Source organism: Gymnogyps californianus, chromosome 11 (genome assembly GCF_018139145.2).
Source record: "Gymnogyps californianus isolate 813 chromosome 11, ASM1813914v2, whole genome shotgun sequence".
In the NCBI taxonomy this organism is placed as follows: Eukaryota; Metazoa; Chordata; class Aves; order Accipitriformes; family Cathartidae; genus Gymnogyps; species Gymnogyps californianus.
Window position 1 is genome coordinate 2868580 of NC_059481.1, and position 15264 is coordinate 2883843.

The 15264-nt window shown below is 54.2% G+C and overlaps 1 protein-coding gene across 1 annotated transcript in view; it reads right to left on the reverse strand.

The window, feature by feature from the left end:
* SIN3A (SIN3 transcription regulator family member A) overlaps positions 1–10337 on the reverse strand; it is a 34779-nt gene extending 24442 nt beyond the window's left edge. The window contains exons 1-3 of the mRNA XM_050903272.1: positions 10282–10337; positions 2134–2354; positions 330–506 (exon numbers count right to left, since the gene is read on the reverse strand). Of these exons, the coding sequence (XP_050759229.1) occupies positions 330–506; positions 2134–2322 (366 nt within the window). The 5' untranslated portion in view covers positions 2323–2354; positions 10282–10337. The remainder of the gene's footprint in view (positions 1–329; positions 507–2133; positions 2355–10281) is intronic.
* Positions 10338–15264: the final 4927 nt, after the last annotated feature.

Here is a 15264-nt window from a genome sequence, read left to right on the forward strand (position 1 = left end):
CAAATGTTTTGGCAATTTAACCCGTTCATATGAACACTCTGGTCGATACTTCCTCCTCTTCCTTCCTGCCCCTGATCTTTTCCTAGCAAGTCCATTTTTTATTCCGGTATTTGAAACAACAGGGTTTCAGCAGAAAGAGAAGTCCCTTTCTGCATTCAACAGTCTTCCAAAGAGGAGAAGCATCTAAGCCTCGTCAAGAAAGCTTTTAGGAGGTCACCAGCTGGCTTTGCAGGGAGGCCTCCCCTACACACCGAACAGAAAAAGGCCCCCGGTTGCCCAAGGATTTAGGCAGAGGTCGGTTGACGTAAGGCAGCAATGCTGAGCGTTACCTTGAGCCTCTGGAACTGCTGCTGCCCCTGCACGGGCACGGCTGGCGGGGTGGGGTGAGTGTGGCTCTGCACCACCTGGCTCCCGTGAGGCTGCACCGGCGCGGTGTGGTGGTGGCCGCTGTGGACGGCTGCGATGGCTGGCCCATGGCTGCCCGAGCTCTGCGGCACGGCCGACACCTGGCAAGGCAAAGAGGATGTCACGTACGGCTAAGGCTTCACGGCCGCGGCCGCTCGCTGCACGGGCAGAGAGCAAGATCCGTCTTCCCGGACCCAGGTGTACAAGTAAAATTTTAAGGAAGCAGAACACACGTTTAGCCATGACTGCTAACAACCTTACTCAAAAAATATATTTTGTTTTCTTCAACAGTGACCCACAGAGACCTAAAAACGAAACAAGACAACTCTCATCCCATACTCCAAATACAGACGAGCCCTCTCTGCAAACACGTTACAAACGCAGGTTCTCTCCAGCCTGCAGACTCACTGGCTGTCTAGTTACTAACATAAAGACCTGCAAAAGGGGCATAAAATGGGATTTTGAGTCTGACAGAGTCAAGGTTCTCTCTTTTCTCTACGACACTTAGGTGTCACAAGCAAAAATCTGAATGAATGAATCTTTACGAGCTTCTACACTCTTGCCATTCAGTTTGGGTACTGGAAGTCAAATTGCGGCTCTCTGGCATCAGCAGACTCAGGGGAAAACTCAGCTTGGTATCTCCCCTAGAAAAACAGGGAAAGGAACAGAAGGCATGCACTTTTCGGGTCTCCTTCATACTTTAAACCAGAAAAGTTTCAATTCGGAAAATCCATTAAAAGAGCCTTTAAAAAATTTGTAAGAAGTAAACTACTTTTCATTTTCCACAAACTCAGTTTTCCATTCAAGCCTCTTTTAGATGGGATATACTTTTTTTAATCCTTCTCATGAACAAGAAACAATTTGCTTGCTGGTCCATCCAAGTTCTTTTTAGGAAGGACTGCCAGCACAAACACACCCTCTTCTAGTCCCTGCAAGTGTCTGCCTGCAGGCTCTTCAGCTCTGCGGCTGCTACTATCAGCATGAACATCCCTTCTGCAGAAGTAAGGAAGAAGCTGTGTGTAAAATTAGGCACTAGACAGGGAGGGCAGCTCACCAGCAACACAAGCGTGGAAGATGCAACATGCCAGAAACATGGCAGAGACAAGTAACAAGAACAGCTTTTCCCTGGTCTTTCACTGGGAGGTATCTCCAGTGCACTCTTGAAGCACGTTTTTTTCTCTCCCGAGCTGACAGCTCCTTGCAAAGGAGGCAAGAGAGGGAAGAGTGCCACCTAATGACCCTGGGGTAATGTTTTCTGAAACATTTCCATTTTCCTGAAAGTCTCCAATCTAAATGCTGATCCGAGCCAGTCTGTTAAGCTTAAGATCACCCAAGATATCATACGCCTGTGACAGAGCAGCCATAAGAACAAACCTTTTCCTGCTGAAGAAAAGAAAAATGGAGAAAAAGCCCTGCACACATTTGCCTCTAGGATTCAGAGGCCATGATCTGAGACAATCATTAAAAGAATCACGTTCAAAAAAGCCAAATGACACCACATTTGTTCAGGTGGCTCTGAAGATGAATGAAGCTGATAGTCTTAAAGCAAGTACTTAAAATGAGATGTAGGATAAGCACATTGTCCAATCTTGGTTTTTCTTTAGGAAGCCCTGGTTACTAAAATAAACCCCGTCTCAAATACAGAATTCTACCGTGCAATGACACAGTGCTGGCTGGTCACGCAGCAGGACCGCAGCTGAGATGCGGCTAAGGGATGAGCATACGCACCTGGTAGCTGGGAGTTACCGAGTACTGAATCCCCGTGGCAGACTGCATGGTCTCCGAAACCGCCTCATATACCGGAGGTGCCGGGGCAAGCACGCGGTGCTGGTGTTGAAAAGCTTCGGTGCTGCTGGTGATACGTCTCTGCTGCGACGCATACACGGGTGACTCCTGCTCATCCAATCGCCGCTTCATTCTGAACTCATGCTCGGGAAGCACTACAAAACCTGTTAAAAACAGACCAATTAACAAATGCAATTGATTCATCGCTCCCTGCCAGCACTATGGACGCTAAGTTCACCAAGAGCAGGTAGGGCAAGTTTCTGTCTATTCATTGAGGTTACTGATACCTTGAGATAGGGAAGTGGAATTAAGATTCAGCTTTCTGCATAAAATATGCAACTGTGTTTTATCACAAAAAATACAGCTTTATTGTTGGAAATAAAAATACTCTGCCTAAAAGTTAATGATTTCTTCAATCTCCCTTAAAGGGCACTGCTAGATGGGCATCTTAAGCACACACAGACCCTGAGCAATGCAAAGCTCATTGAATGCAGTATTTGAACACAACAGACTGAGGGAGAGCGCATTACCTACACACAGCCTGGACAAAGTTGCCTACATTGAAAGCAGAAAAAGCCTCCTGGAGAGTCCAGGCAGGATGACAGTCAGCTGTGACAGATGCTTTAAAAACGTGAAAGGGGGAGGAAGAACAGCCAGATTTTGAAATGACTTACAAAGCCCCAAAATAAAGCGTTCTCTGTTTAATACACCTGAGACACGTGCAACGTCAGTGAAACCCAGAGACCCACTACCAGGAGTATTTTGGGTATCATATGCCATATCCTCCCAGCATCACAGCCCCACTCACCAGCACAAGCCGAAGAGTGCAAATTGGAGCAGTGCTAGCGGGCACTGCGGCTGGCATCCTGCGCGCCTGCCAGGGATGCCGGCAAGCGCTGATCAGCAGCTCTCCCATTTACTCTCTGATACTTTTTCTCTGATACACGTTCCTGCCCTACTCTAAGTTGTCTTCATGCAACGTCATTTCACTTCAAATCCACTGTCCCGCTCCTAAAAGTGCCATGAATTCTTCGGTCTGTTTGATTAAACTACTCACTCTTTTCTGTGAAGTCCAGTGCTGTTTTCTATGCATTGATAGTTATTGCCATCCTTGAGATGTTAATCTGCTGTTCATCAAACCACTGGGTGCTCAAAAGCATATGCAGCCTATTAAGGTGTTTGATGGACAGAAAACAGAGTGAAATCCACCCTCTTCAGCCTCTAATCCATCAGGACCTCTCCAAAGCAAGTCCTTTTCAGTTTCAGTGCAGTTAAACACATTCATTGCTAACGTGGACACACAGATAAACAAGAGGGAATGAAGTTCCCCCAGAATAATGGTACAACAGTCAACTAAGCCAATTCTCATCTACCAAGTCAGGACAGCTCTTCACAGTCTAAATCCATTATTAACCAAAGAACTCAAAGATCATTCACCAATATCTCAGTGCACGTCAAATAGGTAAATGGGAACCAGCAGCACGGAGGTTCAGAATAGATCAACGTGGGCTTGAAAACACAGGCTTTGTGCAACGAAGTGTTTTCCTCTCCGTGTCCCTCTTTACTAGTCTCTCCTTTCACTTGGAGGGGGCAGGACAAGAAGGAAGATGACTTAATTTCTTTTTGGAGTTGCTCTTCAAGTTTAACCTCTCAGAATAGAGTCCCTTATCAGGTCCCCAAAGCACCCGGCAGGTAGAAGACTGCTGGAAGAGGCAGAGGAGGACTCCTCAACCCAAGTAAAGGAGAAAGCCTCCTAACTGGATCTTATTTACAAGTTACAAATCCTAAGTAGGTCTGACCTCCAGCATACACTCAGAAAGCAGAGGAGCACACTCCAGGAGCTCATTTTGCTAATGGTGCCTGCATTGGTTGTCTTTTCATTCAGCTGGTCTCTGCTGACAAATAAAGAGCTAAGCAAGTTAACTTGGAGCTACTCCCCTCAAGCACAGCCCGCATTTAGCTTTGTAAAAACGTACAGTTTTATGCTAATAGGGCTGGGACTAAACTGAGCAACGCCGGCAAATCTGGCCACGCACCATCATCCCGCGAGCAGAGCTAGCCAGGATTTTGCATGACAATGGCTGACTGCATGAGTAAAGTCTGGGCAAAGCTTTGGTGGCATCTATTTATAACCCGCTCACCAACTTGGATACCCTTCTGCTCTAAACACTGGTACCCCAGCCAGCCCTTCCACTTTCTTTTGATCTCCCAGGCTGGTTCGCCCCTTACCCTTTCAATGGTGCAACAGCTTTCCTTCCCGACAGGAGCAACCAAGAGCTGCTGGTTTGCAGACACGTACACGCAATATCCACAAAGCAGGAACGTTCCCCCAGAAAATTCACATGTGATTTGCTATAAAGAAGTGAAATGGTTCCAGCAGGCTTAACACACTGTCTGTGATAAGGGGGTGTGTGGTGTATGTGTGTATGTATATATATATGTATACATGCTGTATATGAGGTGTGGCGGCTGTTAAGTGTCCCACCCTTGTGTCTCACTTCCCAAAGCAACACTCCACACTTGTCGCTTTGGATGGACTAACCAACCTTTAAAGCAGAGGCTGTTTGAGGACAGAAGATGGCTGGAAGACTCATGTGCCCTTATGAGGATTAAAATGCCACCTTAGGCTGACCGAGAAGCCTTTTCCCTGTGGAGCCACCAAACATCTCAGCCCCGTGAGGCCATGGGAATCATGGCAGCACCGAAGACACATTACCACATACACACCAGCAGCATGAACATCAGCTTTTGAAGCTTCTGATTCTCACAGACCAAGTGAGCAATCTTCCAGAAATCTGGTTCGCTGTATGGTTGATATTAAAGCTTCTGTTTAGTGAAAATTAAAGCTCCTGTAGGTTGTTCTTCCCTCTGAATTCCCCTTACTGTTGCTAACTTGAGCTTGGACTCTGCTTCTATCCAAGCAGTGTACCTGCTTCATCTTTAAAATTTCACATTACAGTCAATACAGAGAGAGAGAGAGAGAGAGAGTGTCAATATTATAGGCAACAGTCAATAGCATTAGTCAATCTTTCTAGATAATACCTTGCTCAACTCCTACTTGGGGTCTGCATCCACTGTGTAAGAATGGCTCACAGCAGACCACCACTTAACAAAGATTACTAATTCACAGGCTTTTTTAATCCTAGCAGAGAGATGATCTCGATACTCTGCTGTACCTAGACGAAGACTAGTGACGTTAACTCTGTGCATCCACCACCACCGAAACTCTACAGAGAGGGGAAAGCACTGAGGGGCGAGCAAACCAGCACCAGAGCAGAATCTGGTCTGCACCTTGCAGAAGAAAATATGATGCCGAATGGTCCCAAAGTGCATTCATTTCCTCACTGAGGTCCTGCTGATCTTGACCTGGCATCTCCCAAGGATCTCCTCCATACCCCTCCTACAGCACACCAGACGGCTGATAAGGGAGAAAGACTGTGATGAAACCCAAGACTACACATGTCATTTTAAACTGATTCAGCCAAAGCCTGCTGCTCAAAGGGGCAGTTCCACTTACTTCCATCCTCAGTGACAACCGATTTCTCTCAGCATCCTTGCTGACGGCAAAGCCCAGCTAACGTGGAAAGGTATTTTGAGGATAAATATACAATTGCAATCAGTAGTGTCAAAGACTTGTATCAGCTATTTGCCCTCCGCTGTGGCAACATTACGAACAGGACTACGCTTATTTTATGTTGTCTTCTCAGAAATGTAGCACACACCTCTGGCATCCCCTTACGGACTTTGACTCTAAGATTTAGAAAGCCCCAATTCAGATTGCATCACCTGTAATTTTAATTTGGGGGTGGGGAAAAAAAAAAAAAGCCCCCAAAATACAGCAAGGACTACACAAGACTAAAAGCAAGTCACAAACTTCAGGTACTTTCCTTCATTAAAAGGATTAACCCAAGGCGCGTAGGAGAGCTTAGCAATAACTGAACAGACCGAGTCCCACTCTGTGCAGTCCACGGAGAATTGCATCCCCTTTCCCCAGCATCATTTCTACCCAAACTATCTTTTAACTTCAGCTAGAGTACACTACATTCTGCCCACAGGAGGATGAAAACTACTTTTTTTTCCTTTTCTGAGGTTTTTACTGTTCCCCTTCGCAGGGAAAGGACACTGTGTATGAACACACCTCTGATCTTCCCACCCGTGCCACCTCCCAGCTCACCAGCTTTGCTCAGTGCTACAGGTAGGGTGCCTCAGGCAGACATACCACAAACGCACACAGGATCCTCGGCTGGTAAAGCAAGAAAAAAATTTTTAAAAAAAGGTACGTTGCATCTCAGTAACACCACCAGAATTATGCAATTCTACCCCGCCAACTTCATCAGAGGATTTCCCCATCCATCTGCCTCGTATAAGCCAGTGGGACCGATAAACGTAAGTGGAGCGCATCCCTTCCCCTCTGGTACTGTGGAGAGAGAGGAGCAGCAGCGCTGACACAGAAAGAGAAGGAACAAAGTGGGGACAAGGCAGGATTCAGCTGGCGGAGCACCGCACGGCTCCCTCCTCACGCCCGGCTCCCCTCCGGCCTGCTCACTCCTCCGCGGGAGCAACAGAGGCCAGAGGACTCGGGTACCCTCCTCTTCACTCACAAAACTGCCTCTCCCGTGGCAGCTCTGCTCCCCAGCTTTTTAACAAATAAGATCTCAAAAACCTGCATTTTTTTATTTCAGGTTTTTCAATCAGATAAGCAGGGTCGTCTGGCATTAGAGATCAGCTGTTAAATAGGCGTCAGAATCAAAAGCAAAAAGAAAAAGGCAAATAGAGAATAGGAAGAGAGCAAATCAGTAAGGTCTGCTGCCTCGGCACCTGTGGGAACCGCAACACGCCTGTGCATAAACATCAACTTCACACACAAGTTGTGAAAGCGCCACTAGAGAGGATTTCAGTCCCCGCAGAGCGAGGACCCTTCTGAAAAAGAGCAGGGAAATCGCATAGCTGGAGATGACATGCTTAAGGCGTGCGGGGGCTTTTTAAAAGGTTTCCTTTCGAGGGAGAAAGGACTCAAAACTTGGGAGCAGCAAGTTTAAGTCTCAGCTAGAGCTCCGGACCCTGGAGGGGCTGCTCCGACCCCGGAGCCATCGCGGATGTCCTGCGGGACAAGTCCCCCATTGGATTTCGACGCCATATATCACGGCGCCTGCTAGAAAGCAGCCAGCTCAGGTTCCGGCAGCGCTGCTGTCTGTGCACTAACCCAGCCGCACGACTTCCAGAACATGACCCAGCTTGTTCAGCAACCGCTGGTATATTTTTTGCACGGTGCCACACAGCCCAGATCCCTCACCTGTAACATGGGAATGAGCCCCCGGCCCCGTTACAGAGGGGTGCTGTGCAGAGAGGCACATCCGTGACCAGAGAGTCATTCCAAAATGAAATGAGAAGTATCCAAAAGAAAAAGGCGCTGGAAAAGCATTATGCAAAGCTTTCGGAGCAATTAGGAGAGTTTTCTGCAAGGTGACATGGTGACAGCCTGCGAATTACGTGCCAGCACCCACCACGAGGCAGACGGGACATGAGTAAACCCCACTCGTCTCTGTCCAGATGGGTAACAAGTTGGTAAGGCACTGATCCGTGCTTTGCCAAAGCAGCAAACGGCTTGGGTGTTAAACCCCACTGCAAAGAGACGATCCAAACCGAGCTTTACACTCAATACAGAGGTTAGCATCGTTTCGCCCAGTTTCCCGAGTACACTTTCCCCATGCACAGAGAAAATTATCAGAATACTTTTATTTTTGGGGGTTTTGTTGTTGGTGGTGGTGGTTTTTTTAATAAAAAGAGACAAAACCTCACAGGAGTTGGAAAAAAGCAGCACGTCCCCAAAGGCGCACCCCCCGCCCACCAGGCTGAAATGACAGCTATTACGGGACTCTCTTTTCTGTTCCAGCTTTAACAGCCATAAAAGCTTTCCAACACTGGAGAAGACCAGAACAGCAATCTGGACAGAAAACGATTCATAAATCCTGGAAACGTAAATGATCTGCCTGCCAATTCCAACGCGATGCTCCCGGCTCCAAGACCCACACGTGCCAGGAGCCTGCGCGGAGGGCTCCCCCGGCAATCCGGGCTGGAGGCGGGGGGGGAAGAGCATCCCCCTTCCCCACCCTGCTTGCAAAAGCAGTCTAAATCACCTAGAGTTTCCCCAAACTTTAGCAAATTACTGCCGTTTTATTGGGTGAACGATCATGTTGAAGCTTTTCAAACAAATTCACGCTGAGACCCACGTATCTTAACCAGAAGCGGTGGGTGGGACGGACGAGATACTTTGGGGTGAGAAAGCGTAGCTTCCTTTAGCAAAGAGTGCACCGGCCTGCAAAACTGCTAACTTCACCCGGGCAGGGAAGAAAAGACCCTAAAAAGTGGTTTTCTGTTCCCGGAGATCCAGCACAGGCTGACACTAGGCTGCCAAGGCACTTTTATGCGATGAAGGAATTTTACAGGTGCTTTAAAATTACTGTGTTAACATAAGGTGCCATTTTATTATATAGTATTAACAGCACAGTATTTTAGAACAATGTATACTTCTCTGAAACAGTATTTAAAAAAAAAAATTACAAGTTAGGACCGGAAGATTGAAGTGCAGATAGAGCTGTACTGAAATAAGTTGGGCATTTCCCCCTTGTTCACTGACCCTCACACCTTTTAGTGCGACTGATGAATATAAAAGCGACAAGTTAGAAAAGAAACATAAGGTGTTAGGTCATCCTTAAGCTACACTTTAGCACACGAAGCAGGTTTTGATTCCACTGGACAGCGCGGGAGACTTAAAAATCCGCGCACAGCTCAAGATGCCTTTGACAACTTGTTCCAGCGCTATTTGAAAGAAATTATTTTTCAGTTTTGTGCCATTTTAGTGGTCCAAATAAATGCATTTCTTCTGGGATGTGCCCTTTCCATCGGTGCCCTGAATACACGTGTTACTTGCACAAATAACGACTATTAAAACTCACTCCGAACCTAGGCCAGGAAAACGCAGAAAAGACAGTATTTAGTGAAGCAGGCACCAAGCGCGGCTGTATTTTTAAAGCTATCTGAACCCCAGGGCCAGCCTCCTGCCATCCCAGGAAAAAACCTAAAGTAGTTTTTACGGCTGTACAACAGCCCGAAGAATTAAAAAACCAGGGCTGAAATACCAAGTGCGAGTCTCTGACAAGTTCAAGGCACGACACCGCGCGGAGAGGACACGTAAAAAAGGATGCCAGCTTGCTATTAAAAACGCTTAAAAATTAACGCGTGCCAGAGGAGCTCTCCGGTTTCCATACACCTATACGTCGCTCCAACAGGTCCTTACGGATCGCTGCGCTGTTGAGCTGAAAAACTGCAATAGGGGCTCTCCGAAAAGCGACGGGGGAACCCTCAGCGATCCCGGGTGCCGCTTCGGCGGGGGCACGGGGAGCGGCCCGGTGCGAGGCGGGAGGCGCTGGCCGGGCTACGAGCCGGCGGAGGGGCGGCGGAGCGGGACCCCGCCGGGCGGCTATTCAGCGGCAAAAGGCTTTTAATAGCAACTCCTCCGGGAAGTTGGGGCGGGCGGACACCGGAGCCGGGGGAGCCCCGCGCCCCCCGCCCCGGGCTCCAGCCGGCTCTCGGGACACCCCCCCCCCCCTCCCCAGGCCGGGCAGCGTGGGGAGGAGCTCCGGGGAGGAGCCCCGGCGGAGGATCCAGCGCGCAATGCGGCCGGTACCGGGGGCGTGCAATGCGGGAGAGAGCTCGCGGGGGGCGGTCCCGCCGCAGCCCGGGAGCGGCACCGGGCGGAGGGCGGGAGGAGGGGCGGAGGGAGGCGCCCGCCTCGCAGCGCGCCCAGCGGCCGCCGCACGCTCCGCCCGCCGCTCCCGCCATGCCGGGGCCGGGACACCCCCTCGCGCCCGGCGGGGCGGGGCGGGAGGACGCGCGACCGCCCGCGCGGGCCGGGGCTCCCCGGGGAGCCGCGCCGCGGGCACCGGCCCCCCACACACACACACCCGCCGCCCCCCCACCCCGCCAGCGCGCGCGGCACCGGCGCCAGGCCCCGCCCCCTACGGATCGCCGGAGGGGGCCGGCACCGGGCCTGGCGACCCCCCCCCCCTCCTCCCCCCTCCCCCCGGTTACCTCGAAGCGGGCCCTGGCAGCGGCCGAGTCTCCCTCAGGGTCAGGGGGCGGCGGGGCCGCTGCGGGCCCCTCCCGGGCAGGCGGCGGGGGCGGGCTGTCCCCGGCGCGGTGAGGTGGGGGTGTCCCCGCGCCCCTCCTCCCGGAGGGGGGGGCGGGCGGGGGCGGCGCCGGGGCCCCGGGCGGGGGGAGGGGGGGCTCGGCGGGGCGGGGGGTAAGATGGAGTAACCGTCTCTCGGCCGCCGCGGCGGAGCGCTGCCCGCTTCTCTGTTCCCCGGGAAATCCCGCCCCTCCCCGCGCAGGGGGGGAGCCCCGGACGCCCATTGGGCGGGCCGCACGCCCGTCAGTCCCACGGCCAATCGCCTCCTTGGACCCGCCCACCCCACCCTCCCCTATTGGCCGCGGCCCCCAGGAAGGGGATGTGGAGAGGAAGGGAGGGAAGAGGGGAGAGGGGGGGAGCGACCGCCGAAGAAAAATGTCCGTATAAGCAGCGCGCCCCGCCCCCGTCCCGCCTCCTCCGCTGCCCCATTGGCTGCGAACGAAAAGCGCCAGCCAACCGGCGGGCGGGCGGCGCGACCGTCACTGCGGGGAGCCCGCCCACGCGGCGGGACTGGCCCCGCCTCCGACCGACGAGGCCCCGCCCCCTCTCTGGGGAGCCCTTTTGTGGAATGTTTACATCGGCCGCGGCCCGCGCGCTCGCGCGCGCGCGCTCCCTCGCGCGCGCGGCCCCCTCCCACTCACGGCGCGCGCGCACGTGCTCGCCGCCAGCCCCCGGGCCCCGCCGCCAACACACCACACACACACACACACCCCCCCCGCGCCGCCGGTTGGCGGCAAGAAGGGGGGGTTGGCGGCGGGGCCCGGGGGGGGGGCGCGGCGCGGCGCTGCCTTTTGTCCCCGACCCCTTCACTTCCGGGATGGCAGCGCCCCACGTGGGGCGGGTCGGTTACACGTGGGGACACACACACACACACTCACACACACACACGCACGCACGCACTGAGGTGGGGGGGGGGGGGAGGCGGCGGGAGAGGCCCGCGCGCCGCGGGGGCGTGCCCGCCGCCTCGCGGCCAATGGGGGTGGGGGGCGGGGCCGGCGCGGCGACCGCTCCCCCCCTTCTCACACACACTCACTCACTCTCTACCCCCCCCCCCTCCCGCCCCCCCGCGCCGTCGCGCGCTTCCCGCCGCGCGCTTCCCGCCGGCGGCCGTTGGGAGCGCGCGGGTCGCTCCTTCCCTCAGCCCGACGGCGGCGCCGGCGCCGGGCCTCCTCCCGCCCCCGGGAAAGCAAATCCCGGTCTGTCGTGAGGGGGGGGGGGGGGGAAGCAGCTGTTACATACCCTCAACGCGCAGGCGAGGAGCCCTGAATGGAGGGGAACTCCCCCCGGGGCGGATTGGCCCCGCGATGCCGATCGTCACGGCCGGACCGCCCACCGGGGGGGGCGGCGAGGGAGAGGCCTCACCGTGGAGGGCGGGAGGGCGCTGACCCCCGGCCCTGCCGCAAACCCTGCCCCCGCGGGGGTGGGCGAGCGCTACCCAGTGCCCTCCGCCGTTGCTAAAACACGAGCTGGAGATGGGGCAGCGGCTGCGGGGGTTAATTTTTTTTTTATTATTATTTTTTTTTTCCTTCTCCCGGGGTTTACAAAGTTGTGGAGGGAGTTGCTGGCTTCCCCTCTGCCGCAGGCACCGGCCCCCTGCCTGCCTGAAATCAAGGCTGGAGGAGCCAGGCCTGGCCTCGGATTAGCTGTCACCAGGCCTGCTGCTCGTCTGGTCATCCAGAGCACACTCAGGAGGGGGAAAAATAAAAATGCACATGCTCTAAACTTCTACTTAAATACGTATTTCAAGCATCTTCACTCAAACAAGGAATAAGCTTATCTTTTTTTTTTTTCTTTCCAGCTGCTTTTCCCTTTCGCAGCTCTAACCCCCGGCCAGGGCAGGGAGCAGGCAGCCCCCGGGTGCTGCCAGGAGGCCAGGACATGCAGACACAGCAGAGGAGGATCTCTCTCACCCCTTTGGCTGGGAGCTGCAGCTCGGTTTAGCTGCTGAAAGGTCTCTGGCCAGGGGTATTTGAACCTGCACGGGCTGCTGTGCCGCTGGAGATTGAGCCCGAGCCTAGGAAGCTGGTGGCAAAAAAAGCAGGAGGGCTGAGAAATGAAGCCAGTCTGTTTCCAAACTCCCAGGGCTCAACACGCGCTGGGCAAATTACAAGCACTAAAGTAATCGTAATTAGCGAGGCGGTGTGCATGCAGCCAAGAAACCCAGAAAGCCAAGTGAGACAGGTGGGCACAGGGCTGGCAACGCCACTTTGGGGTTTCCCTGCAGTGGCTTTAAATCCTGTTTCCAGCCTTGGCCAGCACTTTGGATTTCATTCTTGGGCTTGTTTGGGTTTAGGATGTCCCCGCTGTGAATTTTGCCCGCGGTGACTGATCCCCAGCCCCGGGGCACTCAGGGGAAGGGGAGATGCTGCAGGCAGGGCAAGGCAAACCCGCTGCCTGCGCTCAGCGGCCCGTTTCTCCCACCGCTCTCCGAACACCGCAAGGTTTTACTTTCCGGTAACACTCGGCTCTGTGCGTGAAGTGGCCATTTCCACAGACATCCGTATTCCTGCTGCCGAGCGGGACCTGCTGGCACGGGGAGGAGGAGCGGATGGAACAAAACCTTGTGTCGTGCAAGAGGACTGAAAACTCTGGCTTTGACAAGAAACGCAGCCCTCGAAATAGTCGGGGGGGGGGGGGGGGGGGGGGGGGGGGGGGGAAATGAGTATTTGTGTTGTTTTCCCATGGAAAATGCTTACAACCCTTTCCTCTCCGCCTCCGGCGCAGATGGGATCTTCATCCCTCCCCAAAGGGAGCTGCCAAGGTCTACGACAGCGGCGTATCCGAGCAGTTCCCATTCAGAGCCGGCGTCATCGGTGATCTCCCTCCCTCTCGTCTTCACCTAAGCACGGTTTTCTCCGGGTTAACCCTCTCCCTGGGCTGCCCTCAGGCTGAGCCCGAGGGGTGGAGGCAGCTGGAGAAATCCTCTGCCCCAGTCTTCTGCTGTCATCTCTCTGTCGAAGGCCACCAGACTGGTTAAAAAGCCCCAAACCTCAAGTTTAAAGTCCAAAACCACTGACAGCTAATCTTATCACAAGAAGAGTTAAAAAGGGAAACATTTTAAAAGTCAAAAAAGAAAAAATAAGCTTAAAAAAAAAAAAAGTATATTAACATGAACCTGAAGTGCCTTTTGATTAAACGCCCTCCAGTACCACGGTGCCTGGTATTCCTACCGTGACACTGACGGACATCGAGGACATGGGTCTCCTCGGAAACATTTCAGTTCTCTGTGCCCACATCGTACGGAATTAAGCTAGAAGGCGCGACCGCCTTTGCCCATGCCCACAGTGCGGGCTCGGTTGGGATTTCGCAGCCTGTGGAAGGGAGACAGGGGCCGGGCACACCCGTGGGGCCACGTGGGACGCTCGGCACCACCTGCAGCTTTTGGGTCCGGACCCGACACCTTGCTGAAAGCCCCGCTAAGCCAGGGAGAGCCACTGCCGACGGCACAGGCTTGAAAACAAGGCGCGAACACCCCCTTTCTGCACGGGTGCCAACAAGAAAGCCCAGCTGGGGTGAGGAACGTGTTTGGCAGCGAGGAAGAAGGGCCCCGGGATCCTTCCTCCTGAGGATGAGGGGCTCCCTCGGACGCTGGAGCCGCCCTGCAATGGGCGCTGGGAGGGAAACTCAAGGCCAGCCTGAGCTGGAGGAGCTGCTCTGCGGGTCAGACTGCGTGGGCTGATGCTGCTCGAGGAGCACAGCGGGGCAGAAAATGGTACCTAGAAGAATGGGACACTGCAGCTGAAACAAAACCGCTCCGCAGGCAGGACGCGCACAGCTCCAGGGATGCTCAGAACGCCCACCTCTCACACAGCCACGGGCGCTGGAGCACGCATCCCTTAAAGACGGATGCCCTGCTGCCTCCGGTGTTTTTCCAGCCATCCAGCCCATGCGTTTGGCCCCGGTTTGGCACGGCCAAGCCTGTCCACGCCTCGAGTGCAGGGGAAAGCTTCCCCCTCTGCCAGTCGCTGGCCTCCTTGGCTTTTTCAGACTCCAGCTGAGCAAACACAGGTGCTGCTCTTCCCACCCGCCGGTGTTTCCTCATGCCCGGGAGCCTCGCTGGGGCTGGCGGCTCTGCTCTGGGGCACGTGCTCTCCCACTGGCTCTAGGGCTTCATTTGCACCAACCACCTCTTTTCTTCCCTCGCACCGAAGCCTCAGGCTGCAGCTGCCACTCCGGGACTGGCATCGCTTGCACCCGAAGGCGCTGGGGCTGGCTGTCAGCCTGGGAGCCCGCGGGCAGCCCAGCCATGTTCGCCCCCAGCCGTGCCCACGTGTTTTTGTGCCCTACGCGCCTGTTCAGAGCAGGTCCGGCAGCACAGAAGCGATGCCCTCACCCCCAAATCCAGCAGCGAAATGCCTTTCCCCAACGCTGCCACTGTTCATCATCTTACAGCATTTATTGCACAATGCTCCCCAAGACGGGAAGACGGCGGACGCTCCCCAAACCACAGCTCTAGGTGCTGAGGAAATAACACCAGAAGTGCCCAACAACTCCATTCCTTTAATCTCCGCTTCCATCCCTTGAGTGTTACATGTAGCAGCAACGGGATCAAGTGCGTCTTGTTCAAATTAGCAGCCACCCATCCTTGTGCTGTTGACAGCATTTGCATTAGAGGCAAACCCTCCCAGCCACCCCAAAAATCACCGTGCCTCGTGAGGTGCAGGCAGCAGCAGGCAGATCCCGCGGCCGGCCCCGCTCGCTCGGCCTCCCCATCCAGGGCACGGCGCTGCCTCTCCAGCCGGGACCTGGCAGCTCCTTGCAGGCAGAGGTTTGGTTTCCTGGACTGCTCATCAGGGTGGCCAACACACCCTGGGCACTTCCTAAATAATTATTAATAAAAATAGATAGGAGGAAGGTGACAGCTGGAGAAAGGGACTATGCAAAGA